Below are 24,085 nucleotides of genomic sequence, written 5' to 3' on the forward strand. Positions count from 1 at the left end.
ATTCTTGCAGACACACAACAATCTTCAGCTATAATTTAATGTTTTTTTGAGCTGTTATATGCTTTATTATCTTCACCAAATAGACCAATTACATTTTATTAACTATATTTTGTTTGTGTTTGGATCATTACACACTGATTGAATTCTATTACCTCTTTTACTTTTAATGTTAACTTATTTTTTGTTGGGAAACAAGAAACAGAATCAGAGGTTTTCCTTATTTTCAAACCAGTTGCCTACATTAACCACAATGCAACTGTTTATTGGTCAGACCCTTTCATTTTAATGTATTTGTCTCATTTCTCAAGTGAACTGATTCTGCAGTGCAGTTTTCATATGAAGATGGAAGCAGCAGCAGCAGCCTGTTCATCAGATTAATATGCTGTTGTTGCACACAGCGCCCCTTAGTGGCAGCCACGGTGAACTTCTGCTCGTTCTAAACCAGAGAAGCTACCGGCACATTACAAAGAGCTTAATGTCACAAAACAAGTAGTTAAATCCGTATAAAAAGTAGGTTGCCTTTATTAGAAGCTGGGAAACCAAAACATTATCAACATCATTGTTGTTAATACTTTTTTTTGTTAGACCACAATATTGCCATCACCAGCATCATTTCATCATCATCATCATCGCTTTGCACTTTTTTTCCACAACATGCAAAAAGGTTCAAGAGTTCAGCGTTCCTTTTTCACACTACTGACAAAAGCTTCTCCTCTTGGTCTCCTGTAAAATCACAACTTGGCTTACATTTACATGGCCAGTACAACTGAAGGTAGATAGAAAAAAAACACACATCAAAAAACAGTACAACTGAAGAGTTTGAAGGATGGATGTTAAGAGGAGAAATCCACAATGCCATGTGCCTCCTGTGAGATGATGGAGAGGACCCTCGTTCAAGCCCTCCATGCTGTGAACTACAGGACACTTTTTTTTAAATACTACTGCATTCAAAGTTCTCTGAACTGAAGGTTAGTAGAAACACACTTTTTACCCTTATTTATATTCAATCATCTTAAAATGACTGGGAGGATTGGTTGCCAATTCAGGATCTGAAGGTAGAAAAACTAACCTGCTATTAAGGACATTTGTAAAACAATTCAATGTGCTTCTGAACCAAGTACAGGTTCCAGTGTGTCCTGTTCACATCCAGGACTGATTTGAACTGCAGCCTTGGGACAGATCAGATCTCGCCTTTATCCTGACCAACACCTTAGAATAATATTCCCAAGATCACAATAGCAACCCTTTTCTTTCTTTTGTTTTATTTTTATTTGACATCAAAATACTACTCTTTGCAAAAAAGGACAATCTCACAAGTGCTGCACCTGATGTCTGAGTCACTAGTTTTGAGATCGTTTATGGCTTTGGATGTTCTGCTGATCGTATAAATTGTTGACTTGTGTTAAGTCTACTCTGCTGCTCGCAGCAAATATTTAAAACATGAGGACAGGATACATTCTCGGGCCTCCAACGACATTTCCAAAACCACTACTGAAGCTGAACTCAAAAATTAAGGCTTTAAAGACAAATGAATGCTGCTTATTTACCGAGCTGCCCACTTTGTTTCTTTTGTCAACTCGTTTCTGAGCATCAGAGCTTCATCTCTCTTTAATCCAACGTATCTGTTGTGAAACAGTAATGGATGAACAGAAAGCTTCAAGAAACAGATGGATGGATATCAACAGTAACCGTGAAGCTGATGGGGCCGGGAGAGGGACGGAGAGGGAATGAATGAAAGGACAGAAGAGAGGGGGACGGCTGGTCCGACCATCCGGCAGAACAGATTGGATAGGGTCAACGTTTTTTCTTTAAAATCAAGATACATTTTATTTCTTTTCTTAAAAAACAAACATTACAAAAAAATCTGAATAGAGAATTAAAACAATGAACCAACAGGAGAAAAAACAACATTCATTTTCTTAACTCTCGACAGAAAAAAAAAAAGAAAGAAAAAGAAACATCTCTTCTTGCATTTCTTCAAAATCAAAAACAAAAAAAAAGGACAAATTTAGGGGTGCCTGGCACAAGGGATTGAATGTTCAGAAGCAGCCATGCAGGAAGGCGGGGGATTGTGTGTTAAAAAAAAAAAGAAAGTGTCATTAAGAGTGGTGCTTCAGCCCAACATATGACAACAGAAACCGTTTCACATAAGCAGCGGATTGGCTGAGAAGGAAAAAAAAAAACAAGCCCTCTTACAGGATGTACCCCTACTTGAAGCATATACATTTAAACAAGTCAAATAAAAACACACAAGCCGGCTGTTAAAGGTGTGATAGTGGCGGTTCAAACTGTAATGAGCACTCAGATGTGAGCCACCGCCACTCAGACAATCTACAGACCACACCTTTAAGTTTACAAACTGACCTACGAAGCAGCAGCTACTAGTGGATTACCTTTTAAAATAACACGCTTTATTTCATTCTCCACGAAGCCACAATATACCAGTTCAGGGAACAAAGATGAAACAATGAGGGAGAGCTTTAAAAAAAAAAAAAACTAAATAAAAAGACATTGTTTTATCTGAAAGAAGAGATTTCAAACAGTTATCTAACTAATGTCACCCTGTTAAAACATGATGCTGGTTTAAAAGCATAAAGTACCAAATAGTGAAGGCTGAAGCCGTGTGTGTGTGTGTGTGTGTGTGTGTGTGTGTGTGTGTTCATGTCGCTTTATGTTTACAGCGCGGTCGTTACTGATACTGAGGCGCTCTGGACAATTCTCTCAGTAGTCGTCAGGAAAATAAAACAGGAGAATGTTAGTCTGGCAGTTGTCTCAATTATCACAGGAGGGAAAAAGAGAAAGCAAAAACTGGTTTGATCACCATCAGGATGGATGTTTGCGAGCTCTGAGTTTGTGGAAAGGTTTAACAGTATGATGCAGAATGGAGATGATGGGAAAAAAAAAAAAGGAGGCTGGGTACGGCTGAATGCTGAGACTCAGGTGTTGAAAAAGGAAAACAACAATCCTCACTGACACTGTTTGATCGCGTGAGAACAATGTCTTGGTTGGAGAGGGGGTGAAGCAGACCAAGAAGAAGCACACCAAGTCCAAACCATTGAGCCAGGCCACCAGGAGAAAAAAATAAAATAAAACGGGGATAAAAAACCTCGAACGTGGAGCAACAGAAGAAAAATAAAAACATTGAGAAGAGACAGAGAGAGAGAGAGAGAGAGAGAGAGAGACAGAGGATGGGCTTCAGTGGGTACCATCTTCTAGTCTTCTCCAGACGGTGCCTCCTCTTCTGAGCCGTCCTCCTCCTCTTCCTCCTCCTCCTCCTCATCGCCGCCTCCAGCCTCCTTTGTCGTCTTGGGGGCGGGGGACGTCTCCTTCTTCTCGGCCTCCTCCTCTTCTTCCTCCAGGGGACTCTCTGGCTCCTCGTCCTCCTCCTCTTTGGGTGAGCTCTTCTCCAGGGCCTTGGCAGCACTGGGGCGCCCCTTCCCCTTTCCTTTCATTGGGCTGGGGGTTACTAAGAGGGGACGAAAAGAAAAAGAAAAACTTAACTCACTAGTAAATTACAAATATCGTATTTAAAGCCAGTGTTCAGGGATTCAAGAAAAAGAAAATAACAAAATCTTTTGAGTGGGGGCGCAGAGAGCCTAGCAGTTATGGCGCCTGCACAATGAACGGAGGCTAAAGTCCTCGTCGCGTCAGCCGTGGGTTTGAATAAGACCTCGGTCCTTTGCCTCACGTCTTCCTTCTTTCTCTCCTCCAAATGTTTCTTCTGTCTCTCTTTAGCCTCTACTATCTAATAAAAGGCAAAAGTCGCCTTTCAAAATCTTTTGATTGAAAGCGCTCGCCACAGAGGAGCTCCCCTACATAAGCCCCTGTAATCTTAAATGGTGTTTTTTTTTAATCTAAGAAATAAAACTGCCACGTTTTTCTTTTTGAAAGCAACCTCACTTGAGACTTCTTTTAACACATGCCTGCCTGAAAGGTGACCTACAGTTGGATGCATTGTATGCCCATACACATTGACTAAATCTCAGCTCGTAGTGGGTCCAGCAAACTCTAGAGAAGTGGGAAAAAAAAGTGAAGATTCTAAAGGAAATGCAGGTTGGGGGTATCTGCACATGTAGAATTTGCCCTTTGTAGTCAGAGGTCGGACTTCTCACCTGTGGCCTTTAGTCGGGGTTTGGGGCTCTTTTTCTCCTTCTTGTCCGGCCGTCCCCGTCGAATCACCTTCTTGCCTCTCTTCTTGGAGCGACCGTAGTCGCTGTCATCATCATCCTCCACCATGAAGTCCTCATCGCTGCCGGACTCGTCAGCTGCACACAGAAACGGGTGTGGGATGCGTTAATGTAGAGGTCGTGATGCTCAGAAGTGTAAAACATGATGGCTTTGATGATCAACAAATGCAACAATGACCTCTCACTGATTGTTAGATGGCCTTTATTTCACATAGAGATTATTAAGTATTGATACTAAAAAAACATTAATGTAATGTATAGCTCTGATAATATTGAGTTAGAAAGCTGCCAGAAATGAGCCGGTTATTATGAATCAAAGCATGATTTAAATATTGATTTGAGGGCCGTGCACTGTCTACCTTCTGTGTTAGTTCAATAACTACAATGTAGTGGGGGGGCAATATGACCTCAGATTCAGGTATTACAGTTTTCAAAGAGGTCACGCATATGAAAAGATATTCACGCACTATGACCCCCTCCTGTCTTCCCCTCAAACAAGCTGTGTGATGGGATATCTAACTAATACCTTTGACCACGAGTCAGAGCCACAGCCAGCTTCTTTTCATCATCTTAAAACAGGGGAGTCATCATTTGGAAGACACATTCAGCAAACAAACACGTGATGGAGATCAAATAGCCGACGATAGCCCGAGAAGGACTGAAAGGTAAGTGCTGCAAGCCACACTCGCTAAATGTTGCCGCAACTTGGAGAGTAGAACATGCAAGTTAACCAATTGCTGTGCTAGGATTCACCATCACGGCAACTTTGACACTTGCTCTGACACGAGGAGGAGGCGCTTGCCTTTTGGTCAGTGAGCGTGTGAGGCCGCTGGCTCTGCTCTTGAGTGTCAGAGCGAACATGCAGAAGACTGTCCTAAATCTGCACTGTTCTCTGTCACAAATCACCATTTACGCGACTTTTATGTCAATGTAGCTGGCAGATCGAGTAATCGGCGTTGCCACGTGTGTGAACTAAAACCAAACCTGCATGTTTAAACAGGTGATGACAATATGTCAAAAGTCTATGTCGTAGCAGAACATTATACTTGTAAAGAAATTGACACCAGTTTACCGCCAACTTCTACTACAATGACAAGTGTGCATGAAACATACTTTACTGGAACGCTTGCGCGACACTGTTTACAACAGTCACAACAACTTCCACAACAATACGCACACCCAGTATGGGCCATGGCAGACAACATTTGGGTGTGTTGAATTCTGAGTTGAGTACCACTGGTCTAGAGTACGTTTTAAGTTAAAACACATGAAGCTGGCTGTGTTCCAGTAGTTCATACAGAAACAACACATTAGCCATATGTCATCATCTACCTATGTGTACTGTGTGGCTGCTGGGAGATTTCTTATATGTTGCATTTAGTGAACCTGTGTGTTGTTGGATCAGTGTTGAGAGCAGTTGTACATACGGTCCGCATAAGTTTCCTCTTGGTCTTCATGCTCCTCGTCCTCGCTGCCTCCGTCACCCAGCAGGATCTCTCTCTGTTTGGACACGGCCTTGGAGGCGGCCTGACGCACTGTACGCTTTCGACTCACTTCCTTTTCATCATCGCTGTCTTCTACTCGGAAAACACAAAGAGTTACAGAATGATTCACAATCAAAAACAAACGAGCTTAACTATGAGAATCATGAAATGCTGAGGCTAAAAACAGGTCTATACCTGGTCCACATGCTGATCCGACATAATATTGTTTTTATTCAACACATTTTATGCAGCTGTTTTCCACTACTGTCTTCACACACTGACCCCAATTACAAAATACAATTCAATTCAATTTTATTTGTATAGCGTCAACTCATAACAAGTGTTATCTCGAGACACTTTACAAAAAGCAGGTAAAATACCTTACTCTTTGTCTGTTAACATTACAAAAGAGCAGGTAAAAAGACCTTACTCATTGTTATGCTACAAAATACACAACAATATAATTGTAAGCTGACTGTTTTGTTAAGAATGTCTTTTCTTTTAATACATAAAATGGTTCAGTGATTTCCTGCTTTTTCCCCCCCGTTTTGAAACATTGCTACAACCTGCTGAAACAGAATCTTCTTCAGTTGCCTAAAACTCCAACGTCTAATACATTAAAGTTGATGAGAGCTAATTCTCCCCATTAAAAGCCTCAGTCACGAAATATGTGGCTTTTTTTTATTTTTAATGATAAATTGGATCAAGCATTAAACTAGCTGCAGACACATTTTCAGTCTGATCTAAGTATCTTATTAGACCTTATGGGGTCCTTCACATTGTTCAGACGGCCTAAAGAAACCCAAACCACCGTGTTGACAAATCAACTGAATTTTGATGTAACAGCTAGTTCTCCATTGTTTGTAACATCAGATGATTTTTGGACTATATACTTTTTTTCTACCTAAATATGTTATTTTATTCTATTTTACATACTTTATTAATTCCTGAGGAAAATTCTGGTTGGAGAGATGTTAAGAGTGGTGGTGGCTCCACACTGCTACGCAGGGAGTGGGCACCTTGGCTGTACTCGGGTAGAGTCCTGGCACCTCTCCAGCCACCAGACCTACTTCCCATACTTTGGTCTGCACCAGGACTTAAACCGGCGACCCTCCAGCTCCCAACCCAAGTCCCTACTCCCTACAGACCGAGCTACTGCCACCCCTACTCTCTTACATTTCCTACGGCTTTCAGGGTGTTCCTTTACCGAACAGCCATCCTGTTAACCGCTGCTGTGTATGCATTCTCGCTTCCTAAAGGCAGAAATGGATTACAAAGGCTTTGAATGGAAACTACACTTTGTCTGTGTAAAGAAAATAAAGCTGTTGGATTTATTTGAAGAGGTTAATGATTCATTTGAAAGCTTATGAGGCTGAAATATAAAGACAATTATGGTGACAGAATAAATCAGCCACATTATTATTTATTTTAATTTAGATACTCTTGCTTTAAAAAAAAACCTTCAATGAATACAAAGAGAAGACGCATATTGAATGAGGATATAGTTAGGACCATCATTAAGATGGCATGCCGTCAACATCTATCACTCCGCTCAGCAGATGACAGTGATTGATTGATCGGGCTTATCAATCCAAAATGATTAACGCAGGGATAAATCAAAGCCCCATGTCACACTTTAAAGGGAACGTTGGAGACAAACAATTCAATCAGTCACAATCAGCTGGAGATGTGAGAGGAATAAATAAAGAGCGTGACAGACAAAGTACACGCAGAGCAACCGATCAACAACTCAGCTTTAAGGCGTTTTTAAATGTACATGTGAACACTGGTACAGTTTGAATGAATACAAACAACTCACTGTTTTTTCTCAGTGATGAGCTCAAACATAAAATATACAATATTTTCCTGTTGTCTTGTTAATTTTAAAGGATGAGTAGTCCTGTTTTTTTTTTTTTTTAAGAAATATCGTTGTAAAATGCATATCCGGCGAGGATTCTCCAAGATTTTAATTTCATCTTATTTTTAGGACAATGTGTAGCAGACTGTAAAGCAGACTTTTGAAATATCATTTCAAAATCTAAAATCTTTGTTTGGCAACGGTGCAAATTGGAGCTGGCAAATGCATGGATTTCAATTCCTACCAACAGAATTATAAGCAACTTTAACTTTACTCAATATGCTGGTCTCAAGCAGGGCTGAGGACGCAGAGGAAGCTCACTTTTATCTAATATTAACTCTAATTTGAAGCTTATAGCCTTCAGCAAGTCCTAACTACCACTGAGCCAAGAAACTACTTTTAAACCTCAAGTTGGGCATCATGGCTGTTGCCATCTTGGTTTTTTTCCGTAACCAGAACAGACCTTATTGGGATGAGAGGGTGGATACACTTTGTTATGTCACAATCCTGGCTGTCTGGTTGCTATGGTAGAGGCTTGTGAATCACAAGATGACGATCCATGAAGATCACTATGCTTTACATGGTGTTACTTTACAAACATCTGTAAACACTAGGGCTGGGAATCTTTGGATGTCTCAGTATTTGATTCGATTGAAAATGAAAAAAAATGGCCGCCATAGTTTAAGGCCAATGATTCACTCAGGGTTATCTGTTGATTCATTCTTATATCCTCCAACTCAAGGGTCTGGAAGGGGATCAGTAGGGTCTTTATTACTCAAAAGTATCAAACTCAAAAGTCATCGTTTGATGACATGATTCAAAGTCCATTTTTGAATTAGCACTTACTTCAGGATCTACTCCATTTATCTGTGAGACTGGCTGAATTTCTTGCTGCTCCATTTGAAATTCTACTGTGTGAAAGAGCTAGCCTTAGCACTTAGCAAGGAGTTACTGATTACCCCCCCAAAAAAAAACAAATGAGAAAGTTAAGAATCTATTTAAAATCTCAGAAGAGAAGAATCTAGATTTTAACAAATACATTTTTCCCACCTCTATTAAACACTTCACACGTTAATAATCATCACCTTAATGTTCTCTCAGTCTGTTAAGCTACAGTTAGCATTATCTTAAATGGTACGCCATTTTAATCCATATTTATGAAATAAAACTACAGAAAACTAGACTTACACATTTGCTTTATGAAATGGATCAAATTCTCACAGCTAACAGAGCACTGACGTATTAAGCATCATTTAGGGCTCATAAGTCAAATATAACTGAGATGTGACACGCATTAATTCACCTGTGTTTTGTCATCTTTACTCCTGATGGACAGCTATGTACTTATGAAATAAAGATCATTATTACATTTCAGAGATGCTATGTTACCTGCAGCCCGTTTTCTTTTGGGCCCCCTCTTGCTGGGCTTCTCCACCTTGGCCTTCTTTGCTTTCTTCCCTCTTTTCTCTTCATAGTCACTTCCTCCATCTTCTTCTTCCTCCTCTCCAAAGTCATTGTCCTCTTCCTCGCTGCCAAAGTCATCTGCAGCAGCGATACAGAGGGAAGTCAGCGAGCCTGCTCTCCAGCGCTCAGTCACCACACATCAAATCACTCATGTTCACATAAGGAAGCGAAGACACTCTGGATCAGACGTAGGCCGACTTACCTGCTGAATCATTTTTGGGTTTTGTTGGCTTGTCATCAGACTCCTCACTGAAACAAACACAAGGGCAATCATTAGCAAAGGGAACGTGAACAAAATCACAGATATATTAATCCTCAGAAAGCAAAAAAAAAAAGAAAAAAGGATGTGAACCTTGAGTAAAACATTTTCACAAAAAACTCAGAAAAAAAAAAAGGAACAAATTTGTTATAACTCCAATTTTCCAAAGATGAATTTAAAGTGATTTCGACATAGTTAATTCACTCAGATTGGACCCTCACACTTGTGTACAGGTCACTCCTCTATTATTTATTATGTGATGGATAAAAGATGTAAAAAGCAAACTTTCTCCTGACCCTAAACCATGGTTGCCTTTAATGATTGATTGAATCTGCATGTGCTGCTGACCATAAGCTGCTTCTCAGTCCCCATTTGCACTTGTCATATTAAGTGTCTCCATCTGGATCAAATCTGGGTGCGATGGAAGCCCGATGAGATTAACCCTTAATCACCCGTTGCTCAGGTCACAAATCTGACCTGGTTATGCACAATCAGGCTCGACTTTAATGCACATTAAGTCGTTAACCAGAAGAATCATTCTAGCACTTGAGTTCTTTGGATACAACACGAAAAACCAATGTTGCTCAGCAAGTCAATATCAATAAATACACTCAAATACAGCATGAGTCAAACTGATACACAATAAGATAGATGGTTAATTTGCTGCTATTACACCAGAGTATATAACTCCTTTCACAGACTGTCAACAGTAGGACATGATTAAAGTATGCATGACCATGAGGCAGTGTGTCAGGCCCCGAAAATATCCAAGAACTCAGTCAATTGAAGACAAAAGTGACTGTATCCAAAATATTGCAATTACTTGACTCCTTTGAACATTTCTGTGACCTTCCCAGAATGAACAAGCACCCAATTGATCTACTGAGATGTTAGCACTGCATGCAACAAGATCTATGCCTTTGATGAGGAACTGTCCAAATTATTTTCTGTTTCATATATTCCTTTTTGTGGCCCTCTCTTTGACTGTTGCATTTTTTTCCCCCTTTAAAACCAGTGATGTTGCCAAGCAAGTTTCCTACAAATTTTATGCATTAACATCTGACAGAATGCTCTAAATCGCTCGGCCATGTGTCCCAGGAACACACCTCGTCTTTCTCATACAGAACAACACATTGTGAATGACTAACTGGTGTAATAGCAGGGTTTTGCCTCTATCACATTTCGTACCATCCTCATCTCTAGACAAGGTCTACCAGTTGTTTTCATGAATGCAACACTGTTTTCTGAGGACAGCACCCAGTGATTTTGGTTTTTTTCTAATTGCAATTATGACACTGTGCTGATTTGGTGGCTACGCTGCGTCATAATCAAAAGGCACCAAGGTTTCCGCGGAGAGCAGAAAGGCCGCAGGCACGGGGGAAACCTACCAAGAAATGTCAAAGAAATTAAGATATAGTTTACAGAGCTCGGAGTGCATGTTCATCCTGTGGAGGGAACATTTCTATGAGACAGCCGTCACCCTGACTCTGTTCACAGTGGATTTCATAAGCATCTCAGATAAACCTCAGAGTTCTACCGAGCAGCATGAGTTAACATGATTAAATGTCCCCCTTTTCATTTTGCTTCTGCACCTCTGTCCATACGCAAATGTTCTGCTTGTGTCTCTCTCTGGCCCGCGCTGCAACATTGGGAGTAACTCATTTCATTAGCATAATGTAATATCTTAGTTACAGCATGTTACCATCTTTTTTTTTTTTTTAAAGACGTCGACACGCCAAGTGGTATAGAATATTATATATAGTATGAAAACAAAAACTTGTTATTGCCACAAACAGTGACACCAACAGGAAATGTTTAGTATATAAAAATAAGTTAATAGCTTGGTATCTTCAAATATAAAGAGGAACCATGAATGAAACTAAGTATGCCAGCCCAGGCACACAGAGAACCCCTACTAGATATTAGAAAAGGAGTAAATCACTAGGTGCACCTGCGGATGTTTTACTGCAGTTCTTCTCCCTCCCCCACAGTTCCAACCAGCTGAGTTTCTCTTTTCTCGACACTCTTGCAGCTTTCCCCCTGCTCTGCCTGACACACTGCTATAGCACACCTGGCTGTCTACCATCCTACGATGTATTTGATCAACTACCCATTTCCTCTTCCCTCTACCGTACAGGCTGCATTCTACCTGAGCCTAACCTCTGTTTGCACCTGCAGTTCTACATCCAGCTGTTAACGGTGTTTGATCTGCTTGGGCCTGAAAATCAGTGCAGAATTCTGGGTCCTGAGAAGAAAAATATACATTTTCTAAAGACCAGGGTTCATTTTGGCCGCTATTTAAGAGTCAGTCTTTAAACAAACATGAGTTGAGTTTTCGAGACATTATAGAAATGTTAACCATTTATAGATTTAGTGGACCACAAATCAAAACCTTCTTGTTTAGTTTTAGTCTGTAAGGGCGCACTCACACTAGGTTCAGCTTCTCTGTACCGCGCTTAACCCCAATTGGCCCCCTCCCCATCCCCAGCTGGACTGCACTCACACCGCTCCAGGACTAACCGGGCCTGAGCACCTCTTGTAGCCTAAATAACATCGTAATACAACACATGCATGGCCTTAAGTGATCATCAAGTGATTGGTACCCATGCTTGTGATTGGGCATGAACTGTACCAGGCCGTGGCACACCTTACAATCGTGCCAGGGCCAAGGAATTGTAGCATGCTTGAGCACGGATCGAACACTCAAACTGGTCAAATGAACTGGACTTTGAGGGTGAAGCGTGCATGGGCACAGTACAGATTGCCTAGTGGGAGTGCGCTCTAAAAGTCCTTAAATTGAATCCTTACTTTAAGTCAAAGCGATTTCTCTCTTCTTAAGGAATCAGAATTTGATATCAAGGCAACAGGTTGTATTTGATTTTTTTCTAAACGTATTAACACTTGTAACACCTTTAACATCGAAAGCAGTAAACATGCATATTAATGCAGGTGTAAAATAGCCCATAAAAACCCTCACATGGAACTTATTACCGCACTACTTTAGATTTTAGCAGAGGAGGAGATACAGATTTAACCAACTCAACAGCATTTATTTTCCTTTTTTATGAAAATGAAGACTTAGCCTTACAAGGTTATTAATATCATGACGCCACACAGACCTTAGATCAGTATCGTGTCAGCTCACGCTTTCTCTCTCCCTCGCTCCACAAAAACACACACACGCATCTCTTTTCTCTCGATTGTTTTTTTACAAACAGATTAGACGTAAAAGATTTCCAAAAAGACAAACCTGGACCCCAAAGCAGCTTGCTCTCTTTAAACATGTACCTCATCTTTATATATTATCTGTGTAAGATAAGGGAAGCATCAGCCACAGCCTGACATGAGTCCACAGTACTTCACTTGAGGGAATATTAAACCATCACACACACAGAGCACTGCTATCATTCCACATCTTCTGTTAGCTGCTCTGTGACTGTACTGAGCTAACGCTAGCTCATTTTTTACTCAATATCAACTTTCACTGCCGTCCATGAATGTTTATATCGACAACTGTAGGTTTTCTATGTGGTCTTTTTTTGTTTAAATCTCCCAGAACACTCAGCGTAACTCTTTGTGTGTTTTGTTTTATTCAAACCTCAGAGCCAAATTCTCCCTCTCTCGCTGCATGGTGACACATCAGATTTATTTCTATATCTGACAACTGTACATGTGTCGTGGTTTCAAGAGGAGGACCCCCTAGGCTACCCAACTCATAAAGAAGGTCAGGACACCAAACATACAAAACATTACCTGTCATCCTGTGAGTTCTTTGAGCGCTTGTGCTTGGGCTCACGAGGGGCTGTGGCGCGCACCTTCTTAGGCTTACTGTCACCGTACTCCTCATCTACAGGGAAAGGGCAGGCCGTTAGTTTTGGACACACATGCTACCACATACAAGGACAGTTTCTTATCTGCTGTCGGCATTACATTCACGCCCGAGTCAAGTCTCTTGGCTAGATCTTTTAAGGTGTATATTGGGGGGTTTCATGGCTTTATTTAGAGATAGGACAGTGGATAGAATAAAACCGAGGAGAGGAATTTGGGAATGACATGGGGGGGGGGGGGGGGGGGGGAGCCATTTGGTCCGATTTGGACTCGGGCTACCTGCTTGGAGGACTATAGCATCCGTACATTGGACGCATTTGCTACTAGGCTACCGTTTATTTGTAGATTTAGCCTTTCAGTATTCATAACCAGAGACAACTATCCATGGATTCCTCCTCAAAATAAAAATCTTGTATCAGATCAATGCAGCTGTAATTTTATACAGATGGCCCTTCTTCACTGCCAAATACTGGGAAGCCTCTGTAGCCTCTCTTACCTGCATCGGACTCGTTGAATTGTGAGTAGTTCACCACCTTCCTGTTCCTGTGAAGAAATTACACACAGATCGCATCAGATAACACTCACACACACAAGTAAGACACTTCTCTGTCTGCATCAGATTTAAGGCATTTCAAAGGTGCTGGAGGCATAGAGGTTGACAACAAAGATGGTTTACGTCTGAATTAGGTTATTTGGTTTGAGAGGCCACAGACTGTCTCCCGTTGGGGGCACTGAACTGGACACTGGTCCACCTTCTACAGTTTCCAGGGGTAATTTGGCAAAGTGAATGAAAAAGCTTCAGGTGACAGCAGCAAACATGAGATCAGGTGACACACACCTGTAGAAGCACTATTGATGCAGATTAAAACACAGAAAACCCTCTTTCAATTTACGCGAGTGAATAGCGATCTACAATGCAAAAAAAAAGTACTCTGACATGAATCATTTGGCACACCGGTAGCTCATGCAGTGATGACTTTAAAAAGCCGAGGCCACCAAAAATCTTTTTCAAGGAAAGTAGATCCTTGACCAGATGAATATTGTTGGAGTGAATCTGTTGTGTGGTGAGAACAGGAAGTGAGGGGGAGGAGTAACAGTGTCGTATACAGTTGCATCTCATTACAAGTAAGGCCAAACATTTCCAGCTTTTTAAAAAAAAATTTTTTTATGTCTTACAGCTCAGCATCTCAAATATTAGAACAAAGATTTATATATTAATGTGTACCCTTCTGAAAAGTATCTTCCTCAATACTTGGTCTTGCAAGAATGACTGCATTACTGCCAATGTCGCATGCGTGGAGGCGACCAGCCTGTGGCACTGCTGAGGAGTTACGGAGTCCAAGTTGCTTTGATAGCGGCATCCAGCTCGTCCGTATTGTTGGGTCTCTCATCTACCTCTTGACAATTCAGGTCAGGCAAATTGGCTGGCCAATCAAGCACAGTAATACAATGGTCAGCAAACCAGTTACTACTAGTTTTGGCACTGTGGGCGGCAGGGACCAAGTCCCGCTGGAAGAGGAAATCAAGAAGCTTGTGAGCAGACTGAAGCATGAAGTGCTCTAAAACCTCCTGGTAGACAGCTGCGTTGACTTGACAAAATACATTTGACCAACAGCAGCAGATGACATGTCACCCCCCCTCCAAATCACTGACTGTGGAGACTTCACACTGGATCTCTGACCTAAACCCCAAAGAGAATTTATGGGGTATTGTTAAGAGGAAGATAAGAGTCATCAGACCAAACAATTAAGACAAGCTGAAGGCTGTGATCAAAGCAACACCTCAGCCGTGCCACAGGCTGATTGCCTCCATGCTACACTGTATTCATACAGTAGTTTGTGCCAAAGGAGCCACGACCAAGCAATGAGTGCAAAAGGTACATACTTCTCAGAAGGTCCCAGATGGGAATTAGCTAGTTAGCTTAATCCGTTATAAAGCATCTTTTCTCTTCTGAGACCTGTGTATTTTTTTTTTTTTGGACACGGCCCCTGATTCAAATAAATGAATAACCTAAACCAAACTAAACCCAGAAAGTCGACATTTCTGTTTCAGATCCTTTTTGGTTGATCTTATGTAATATTCTAATAATTTGAGATACTGGATTTTTGATTTCCATGACCTATGAACCGTTATCATCAAGATGAAAAGCATAAAGAGGCTTGAAATATTTCACTTACAGGAAATGTGAAATTAATCTAGAATACATGAAAGTTGAGCTTTTATGGTTAAATTACAGGTTTAAAAAAAATGAACTTTTTCACGATATACACATTTTTTTTTAGATTCGCCAGTTCTTTTACAGGTGATTGGATGAAAACAGGCACACATGCAAACACTCACCACAGTAATAAACACCACATCTGCTCAAATGCAGCCAACTACATACACACTTCTTTCTCCACACATTCACAAATCAACTGTGACATATTCACTTTGTAACCAGCTCCACTCTAATGAGTTACTAATATATGGAAAACAAAGTGTGTTGATACAGTTCATCACATAGGGAGGATGAATATATTACAAAGTTTAGCACGCTTTGTTAAAAAAAATTACGCGATTATGACTTTCTGTGATGTTTTACAAACACCGAAATAGATTCTTGAAGCGCGGAGGATTGTGCGATTCATTTTCATGAATGGACGGTCATGTGGCTGGTTTGTTTTTTGAGGAAGCGTGCCAAAGAGTGAAGTACAGGTTTCTTTTGCTCCCTTTGTGTTGCCTCTCTTTTATTAGAGAAAAAAAGCTACCTGTCTTGTGTTGTTTATGTACGAGGGACAAAAGCAAGAAATAAGCTGAACAGCATAAAGAATTGCAGGTGCAGAGCAGAGAGGCCACATACAGCAAACAGTATGAATCAAGTTAGTGTTTGTTTTAAGAGTAGCCCTCAAACGATTACATACTGCTGTGTTTGTTATGCTTGCATTTATTATTAGCCAAATCAAAAATGTGCCCAAATTAACAACCATGCACGCAACAAAACAGAGGTAGACTGCTGCCACTTTAATATCAGGTTTATCTAAAGAAATATTTTGATGTCATGTACACAAGAGTTTTCTTGAATAGAGTATCCATGTAGTATCATAATTATGTTCCCCCCCGTGACTGATGGCGTCCGGGTCAGCCGTCAGCAGCTGTTGGAGCAATGTCAGCCAATAACTAACGTATATGAAATGTGCTGATCTGCCCGACCAGAATGCTCCGGTCGACTGTAAGAGCTATGATTGTGAAGAGAAAGCCCCCAGAGGCGCAAATTCACAGTTCGGCTGAGTGTTGAAGTGTTGGCAAGTAATGTAGGTTATAAAATCGTCGATAAAACTGTATCATCAGTCACTACAGAACTCCAAACTCCCATTGCAACCAACATCAGCACACACACGGAGTGTGAGGAGCTTCACAAGCTCTTTAACAGATTTTATGGGAAGGTGGCTGTGGTATTAGTTTGTGTTCCAAGTAGTATCTCTCTCACTACTAAACCCTTTTCACACATACGGAAATCTCCTGAATAACTCCGGAGAATTGGCTACCCGGAGGTTCTTTAGGCGTTTAGGAGTTTCTCCGGCCAGACCTCTAGTATTTTATCCGCAGAAAGTTCGAGTGAGCTGATGTCTGAACACTGCAGCATATACTCCGGAGATTTCACCTCGAGCCAATGGGACCCCAGTGACGTTTATATACAGTGACTGCTGAAAGTGTCTGCACGCGACCTCTACGATCTCCGTGCACGTAATTAAACGGCTGCATTCTGTTTTCTGTTGGTCAGTTTGTTGTTCTCCTCTCTTTTGTGGATGTTGTCATTCCATTGGATTACACATAGCATTAATATAAAGGCAAATATTCTCGTTATAGCATCGTGTAGCGGACTCTGTTGCTTCGGCCGCTACTTCCGCGTTGTTTATTTACGTCACGTCTTACCTCAGGTAATCCCCCGATCCCCCCTCCCCATCTGACAGGGATAGTCCCCCGCTGTGAGGAGCATATGTGAACGACTAGGTCGGGAGAATCTCCGGAGTGTTCCTCCTGTAAATATCTAGATATTATCCGGAGCGCATATGTGAAAACGGCTTTAGTTTGTCAGCTGGGATTAGAGATGCACCGATGGCATTTTCTTTGACCATTCAGATTTCTGGCCGCTACAGATTTCTGTTTTTTAAAATCACTTTAATTAACAGAAAAAACAAATTAATCTTCGGCGCTTCTCTGTTAAGGAAATTCATGTTTATTCGAAATAAAACACTGGCTGATAAATAACTGTGCATTACGAATTAATCTTAAAAACTGCTCCAGGTTACATGAGCATCTCTCATTCTCACTCAAATTAATCTCCACTAGAACATTTTCAGTGTAAAACCCTTTATTAACTTTATTTTCCTTTAATTTTCTGACCTTATGGAAGTGTCTTAATAAAGTAAAACAAAAAAGGGAATTCAATTATCTTCTGAAATAAAACATTCTGGCTTTCATTGCTCTTCACATTTTAGAAAGATTCAAACAGCCATCATTTCCCCTCATCAGTGCAAGGTTTTTAATTTAACTCTTTAATAAATCAAATTATAGAAACAGAAGTTTACTGCTTCTTTCTCTTCCGCTGAATTCCCCCCCCCCCCCCCGACTCCTGAAGAATACAGACTCTAACCTTTCTGCCTCTTTTCTCTCTGCCTTGGTGAATATCTGTGTTTGCAGTTTCCCTCATGTTTATATCCTTCAATTATCAATATTTATCTTTAATAAATCCTGTAAAGAGATGCTTCTCACACATCAGGTCAAACTTTGCAATAAATCACCTATACACTGATGTTTTATCATTGAAGTGTCCCTCTGTAACCAAATTATATTAAAGGAATATTAATGAAACATTTAAATGGCTGTTCTCCCCGGCAAGCAAGGCAGACAAAGTTAGAGAGGTGACGGGTGAGAAAGCCCAGGAAAACGTTTTGTATTCATCCTCCTGTATGTCAAACCTGCATGTGTGAGTCTGAGATCGCCACAAAAACTGGCTGTACTTACGACGCCCGGCCGGTCACTATTCCGAGCAGGCAGAAAACGGTCAGATCCCATTCACATGCCTTTTCAATCCATCTGTATTCCTTTAGCTTGGATCATCAACATGCAGGTAAACATCCATTTAGCTCTACATGATCCCTATGAACTGCCCAACAACTCCATGCTTGCTCCTCAGGTTGCTTGTAGGAGGTTAAACAAGGCAGAGTACGATAAAGTAAGACACGGCCCAAAGTCTGTTACCGGGAGAACTTTCAAGAAGTCCCCAAAAAGTTGGCGTCCGCGCCCAGAGGCTATAATATTGTGAGACCATAGCAGATGGCGTCTGGGATTGGGAGCTCCATCATTCATTAGCTCTGGCAGACCAGCTCTGCTCCCTCCTCTTGAGATGTCTCAGTCTGGCCTAATTACAGTGAGGCCAATCACAACAGTCTTTCAAATATGGGTAGTTGTGAAATTAGCCAGGTCTCATTTCAGGGACTACGTCCTGCAAACGGCTCATTTGAAGACTGATTGCGTCACAGCAGTACATCAAACGCTGTCCTGGGCAACCAAGAATGTACCCTTTGTGGGCCCAACATACTGTACAACAAGATGAATTGATTTTCAAACGCCTGACAAATACTTTTAAATTGCAAGTAAACTGTGTCACCTCAGTCGTCAAAGCTAGCGATATAAATATTGAAATACGAAGAGGCATAAAACTTTATACTCTCTTTTGAAAAAAAATAGGTCAAGTTGGTTATGTTAACTAGTTCAGGTGCAGCTGTCAACGTTGCTAGGTAACAGAAACAAAGTGATGAAAGAGAAGTTCAGGAACAGGTGGTGACTCAAACAGGAAAAGACGGTCTCATTTCGGTTCCTTCTAAGAATGCTAGCCCTGAATTAGGACAAAGCTACTGTGGCATACAGAGAAGCTTTGTCGAGTCACTACCCAATGAGAATTGGTTGTTTCAACTAGCTGCCTGGCCTAGTAACCTACTGCTTCTTCAGGTTTTATCACCCAGATTGATGTAAGCATACAGAGGCATGTTTATCCTTCCCCGTGATTATTAAATAGCTAAGCAGATAACACACTGCTATCTGTTCAAGCAATGCACGGCCAATAAAGATACTGACACCAAGAAAAAGACTGCACAAAGCCATTTTAATGTTAGAAATAAGTATTTGTGTAATTCTAGTTGGTGGACACAGCATGTTAGCAGTGTCTAGAAGCCGTAATGTTCCTAACCTCAGCCGAGAAGATTCATCAATGTTAACAGGATTGCTCACTAACACCATCCTGTGCACACTCGGACCGTGCTCTCATTGCAAGCTAGCATCACAACAATGAAAATGTTGTTTAATAGTATAATTTATGCAAATGGCTTGCACTGTGCTTGACCAGCTTTTTTAAAAAAATAAGTGAGTTAGCTTTATATATTTGGTGGGAGGTCCAAAAAGTATCAACAACTAGGATTACTCGTGATGGCAAAAATGATTATCAAGATTATTTTGAGATCAGGATTATTAAAAACACAATTACTTGTTGATTTGACAAAATCTGGAATACATGCATTAATCAAACTTAAAACTATTTTACACAATTTCAACACTGAAAAACAATCAATAATTGAAAATAAATAAGTGAAAAATATAAATATATACATATAATTAATTAATTAAAATAAATTAGGCTAACTGTTACTTTTAGGTACTGTTGATCTAATAATTTGGCCAAAATATAACAATAAATACTTAAAAACACATGGCTAAACCTATGGACAAAAGAAGTGTAACATGCTGCATACTATTCATCATGATCACCTTGTTTCATGGTCAGGAAGTTAATTTTATATCAAAATTATATTATATTTTTTATTTTTTAAATATAATTTTACACATTTATTTTTATCTTATTTCTTACCTCCTCAACAATTTTAAATAAATGAAATATCCTCAATTTATTTATTTATATAAAAAAAAATAATAATAAAAATAATAATAATAATAAATCAATAATTGATTGATCGCCTTGACTTCTAATCAAGTTTGTTGGACGACTTAATTTGAATTTAAAAAAAAATAAAAAATAAAAAGTGCCTGCAGATATCTCCTGCATTATAATCAAAGTGGGAATCCAACATTGAAGGGGGGTGTGGTAACTTTATGTAGTACTCCGCCCTCCTGTGACATCAGCCAGCAGTGTTAATTTACGACCAGCGCTTAAAAAATGTAGATATCCGCGTTCAATTACTTCCCCCAGCGACAATATCTCCCAAGAAATACACGACTTGCGTTCGTAAATCGCAAAAATGGCATGTTTAAATCGGGATTTAAAACGCAACACAAAGACGACTACATCCGCGACATAACCTAGTCTGCGCGGAAACAAGATCAAATCCGGAGGAGGCCGACACCACCTCCTTTTTTTTTTTTTTTTTTTTTTGGTGGTGGGGGTTGTATCGTTTTTAGAGCCTCTCCTGTTTGAATGGGGTAGCCATATTCTCATTCTCAGCGAGAGAGGGAAAATATTATATTAAAAAAAAAAAAGGCCCTAGTAAAGCCCCCTTTTGAGTGAGCCGGTTAAACACAGCTGTTTAAAGCACACCGCCTAATTTTGTTTTCCACTTGGCCTACATAGCAGACCAACAATGCACATCATGGATCCTTTGGAGAAAAAAAAAAAAAAAAAGCAAAGGAGAGACACGACACAAGCGGCGGGCTGTATCTCCACAAGACATGGCGAGCAGGGGATCCATGTTAGAAAGAAAGAGGGTGCACACGCCAAGAGGGGACACACACACATACACACGCACACACACACGCTCTCCCATTATTCTTTCATGAAATAAACACATCCCCAGCTCATAAAAAAAAAAACAGCATGGTCGAGCCGTGCATGTTGTTTGCAATGGCTGCCAGCACGTCGTTATTAACTTACGCAAAGCAGTGGACAGAATTAGCACACCTACCTCACTGGTCTTGACATTTTGCAGGAATACTGTAGAGGTTACGGATGTAAGAAAAAGGAGGAGGGGAAGGGGGGGGGGAAGAAGAGAAAGCACAGGGGGAAAAAAAAAAAAAAGAAATATAGATTCCCGCTCTGCAAAGCACCGAAGGGAGCTAGGGTTGACGCACAAGTCCGCCGTCCGAGCTGGTGCGTGGAAAATAAAAGTAGGGCAGCGACCTTTCCTCCTCAAGCAAATATTCTTAATTTTTTTTTTTTACCTTCAGCTACTCAAAATGGTGAATAAAACAAACTGAAACTGCAGCCTGTGTGCAACCAAACCCCGCGGCCTTGAAGGGGTGGTTCCTCCAGGACAAGCACCGCCCACAGGGGGGGCCCTGAGAGGAGCAGCGCGACCACCCCCGCCTTCCCCATTGGCTGATTTGAAGAACTACTTCCCTTTCTATTCGTTTCCTGAGCTGCTCGTCGGGAACACGTTTTAGCATAGAGGTACCCCGCCTCCGGTAGCAGGCTTGGTTGAGTTAGCACTGGTAAGAAAACAAAAAAAAAAAAGAGGCCCTCAGGTTTGATGCAAACATGGAATTCAGTTTGGGTCCCTGAAGACCAAAAAGGTAACACCATCATATTTAATGTATCTCACTGAACAGATTGGCAGAGGTTATGCTTCTAAGTGAGACTAGGCTGCCTTTGTTTCACCTGGCAGCATGATACAGGCAGCAAAGGAATTATATCTTTACAGCTTTACATGCTGTTATAATATATTCTCAATGACTGTTTTTTTTTTTTTTTAACACAGGTACAAATACTGTTTTTTAAGTCTACAAAAATACATAGCTGAATTTTCCCAATGCCAAGTATCCAGCCTTCGTTACACAACATTTATTAAAAGGAGAAGCCTGTTATTTGGTCTGAATGAGTCTTTTATCTGCAGGCCCGTTCTCTTGACCCTGACCAGGGTTGAATACTGGAACGCCGCTGCTCCGCTACAATATGAAGGGCTGAGCATGAGATTTGTTTCCATAACTCCAGCAATAATACACGTTTCTTTGTATATGATGCATGTTTTGTTTCTAGTGTAATCCACATATTGCAGTTAACGTGTCTCATGAATTGATAAGGGGATATATACATCTAAAGTTTACAGGGATGTTTGTCCTCTACAGTTGCAGACCCTGGACTTCTATTGGCCTTTCATGCGTACAACGTGCTCTGGTCAGCATCATCATAATGCTAAATATTATACTAATTATATTCTTGCAGGACCAGGAACTAGATGAACTTAGAAATAAAAGTTGTCTGTTGATATTAATCAAGTTGTCGGTTGTTAGGTGTCTTTGACTTGTGCTCTCGCTGTAGACATAGTTTGCCTCCGTTGTAAAATATTACATATTGCTGTGCTACTGCATCAAACAAATTCCATCTCTTGTCTTTATGCTAAATATGAATCAATGTAACAGAGACGGTCTCTGAGAGCGTCACTTTAAAAATGTTTTATATCCAAAAATGTCAGAATTTTTTGTCTTTTTGTTGTTGTTGAAAACTGCTACTACTGGAAATAAATTAATTTCCAAACTTCAAACAAAAGATTAGTTAAATTTTTTTAGAAATGCGTCAATGTCTAAAGGTACACGCTGGTCATTTTATTCTTGTTGGTCATTCCTCTGTAGACTGAGTGAACTCCTTTTTAGCACATCACATAGGTGCATCCTTCAAGCTGACTTTTTTCTAGAGGTGGAGTAAAAAATTAATACAGTATAGTATCGCAATATTTTGTGTGTTATATTATATCGTCTCATGCTGGCCAAGTATCGATATTTGAAATATTTTTAAATGTTTACCTGTTGAAGGGGTTGCACAATTCATTTTGAACAAGTTGCATTGTTAAGAATTCATTCAGTTCAATTAGACTGAAATACAAATAAAAAGACTGAAGTGAGATGAACAGACTGAATCTGTATCTTATTTGACAAAACAGTTCTTGATTTAGTTTAGTGTAGTGGACATGCATTTGTTTCACATTATTGTTTAAACAACATGCACAATTAGCGATGATTTTTCTATTTTTTTTCATTTTAACACATGACATAATCACTTCTAATATAGCTTTAATAAAGTACTTCATCACATATCGCTATAACAAGGTTTCTTACAGTGATTTCGTCTTGAGGTCTGCAGAAACACCGGCCTCTTTGTGTTGAGTTTGGTATAGGATGAGGGGTACCGCTTGAAAGGGAAGAACAATCAACATACTTAAAGACGTTAATCCAATTTAATTTGTCTGGTAATTTCAATTGTTCATCTTGTTCACAAACACAACTTAGTATCGCCAGAATGTTTCAATTCTAAAATGGAAAGCCACAGGAGGCAATTGTTAGTCTGAGTGGAATTACTCGCTGGGGGGGCTAGAAGTATTTAAAGTTCAGCAGTCAATAACTCCTGGGAGAAAGTTTCAAAATTGCAACAATAAAACTTATAGTGCTGCAACAATGTTTTGTTGAAATTTCCAGCTGAGTTTTGAGGGTTCTGGATGGATGTAACCTTTGTGTTTTTTACGTTCATTGAATTTCAGGTCCACCCACACATAGAGAGTTTGAGTAGCTTCTGCCAAATGGTAAGCTGTGCTAAAGGCTTGTTTGTGAGGGGAGTTATTCCCACCATGCTTTGTGTGTTTGTCTGTTTCTGCGTGTTAAACTGTTAGAAATGACGTAAAGTTGGATCTTGAGAAACGAGCTGCTGAATGAGAACATATTCCTCTGTATTTTTTGGAGTGATGAGCTGTAATAATGCATGCCTGGTCGCTGCCTCTGCTGTGTGTCTGTGGGTCTCTCTCTCTCTCTCTCTTGCTTCCTTCACATCAGACAGATTTCTGTTTCTGCGCTCAGGGATGATGCTGTTGTGAGGAGCAGGTACGTTGCCTTGGTTACCAGCGAAGTGACTCTTGCCTCTCTCTTCATGGCTTCACAGTTGCATCTGGATCTTTCCTCAGTCTGGGCTCTGCATTCTTCAGCCTGCAACAATAGCAACCTAAGACTCAGAAACATGTGGTTTCACACC

The 24,085-nt window shown here is 40.4% G+C and overlaps 1 protein-coding gene across 1 annotated transcript; it reads right to left on the reverse strand.

Annotated features, from left to right (window-relative positions):
- Nucleotides 1-504: 504 nt before the first annotated feature.
- Nucleotides 505-21,380, reverse strand: nucks1a (nuclear casein kinase and cyclin-dependent kinase substrate 1a). Its single transcript, XM_020632724.3, has 8 exons — nt 21,036-21,380; nt 13,577-13,623; nt 13,006-13,099; nt 9,196-9,242; nt 8,919-9,071; nt 5,615-5,764; nt 4,113-4,265; nt 505-3,466 (listed from the first exon to the last, which is right to left on the reverse strand). The coding sequence occupies exons 1-8, from the start codon at nt 21,050-21,052 to the stop codon at nt 3,213-3,215; spliced, it is 915 nt and encodes a 304-aa protein (XP_020488380.1). The 5' UTR covers nt 21,053-21,380; the 3' UTR covers nt 505-3,212.
- Between the last annotated feature and the right edge of the window lie 2,705 nt (nt 21,381-24,085).

Source organism: Labrus bergylta, chromosome 5 (genome assembly GCF_963930695.1).
Source record: "Labrus bergylta chromosome 5, fLabBer1.1, whole genome shotgun sequence".
NCBI lineage: Eukaryota > Metazoa > Chordata > Actinopteri > Labriformes > Labridae > Labrus > Labrus bergylta.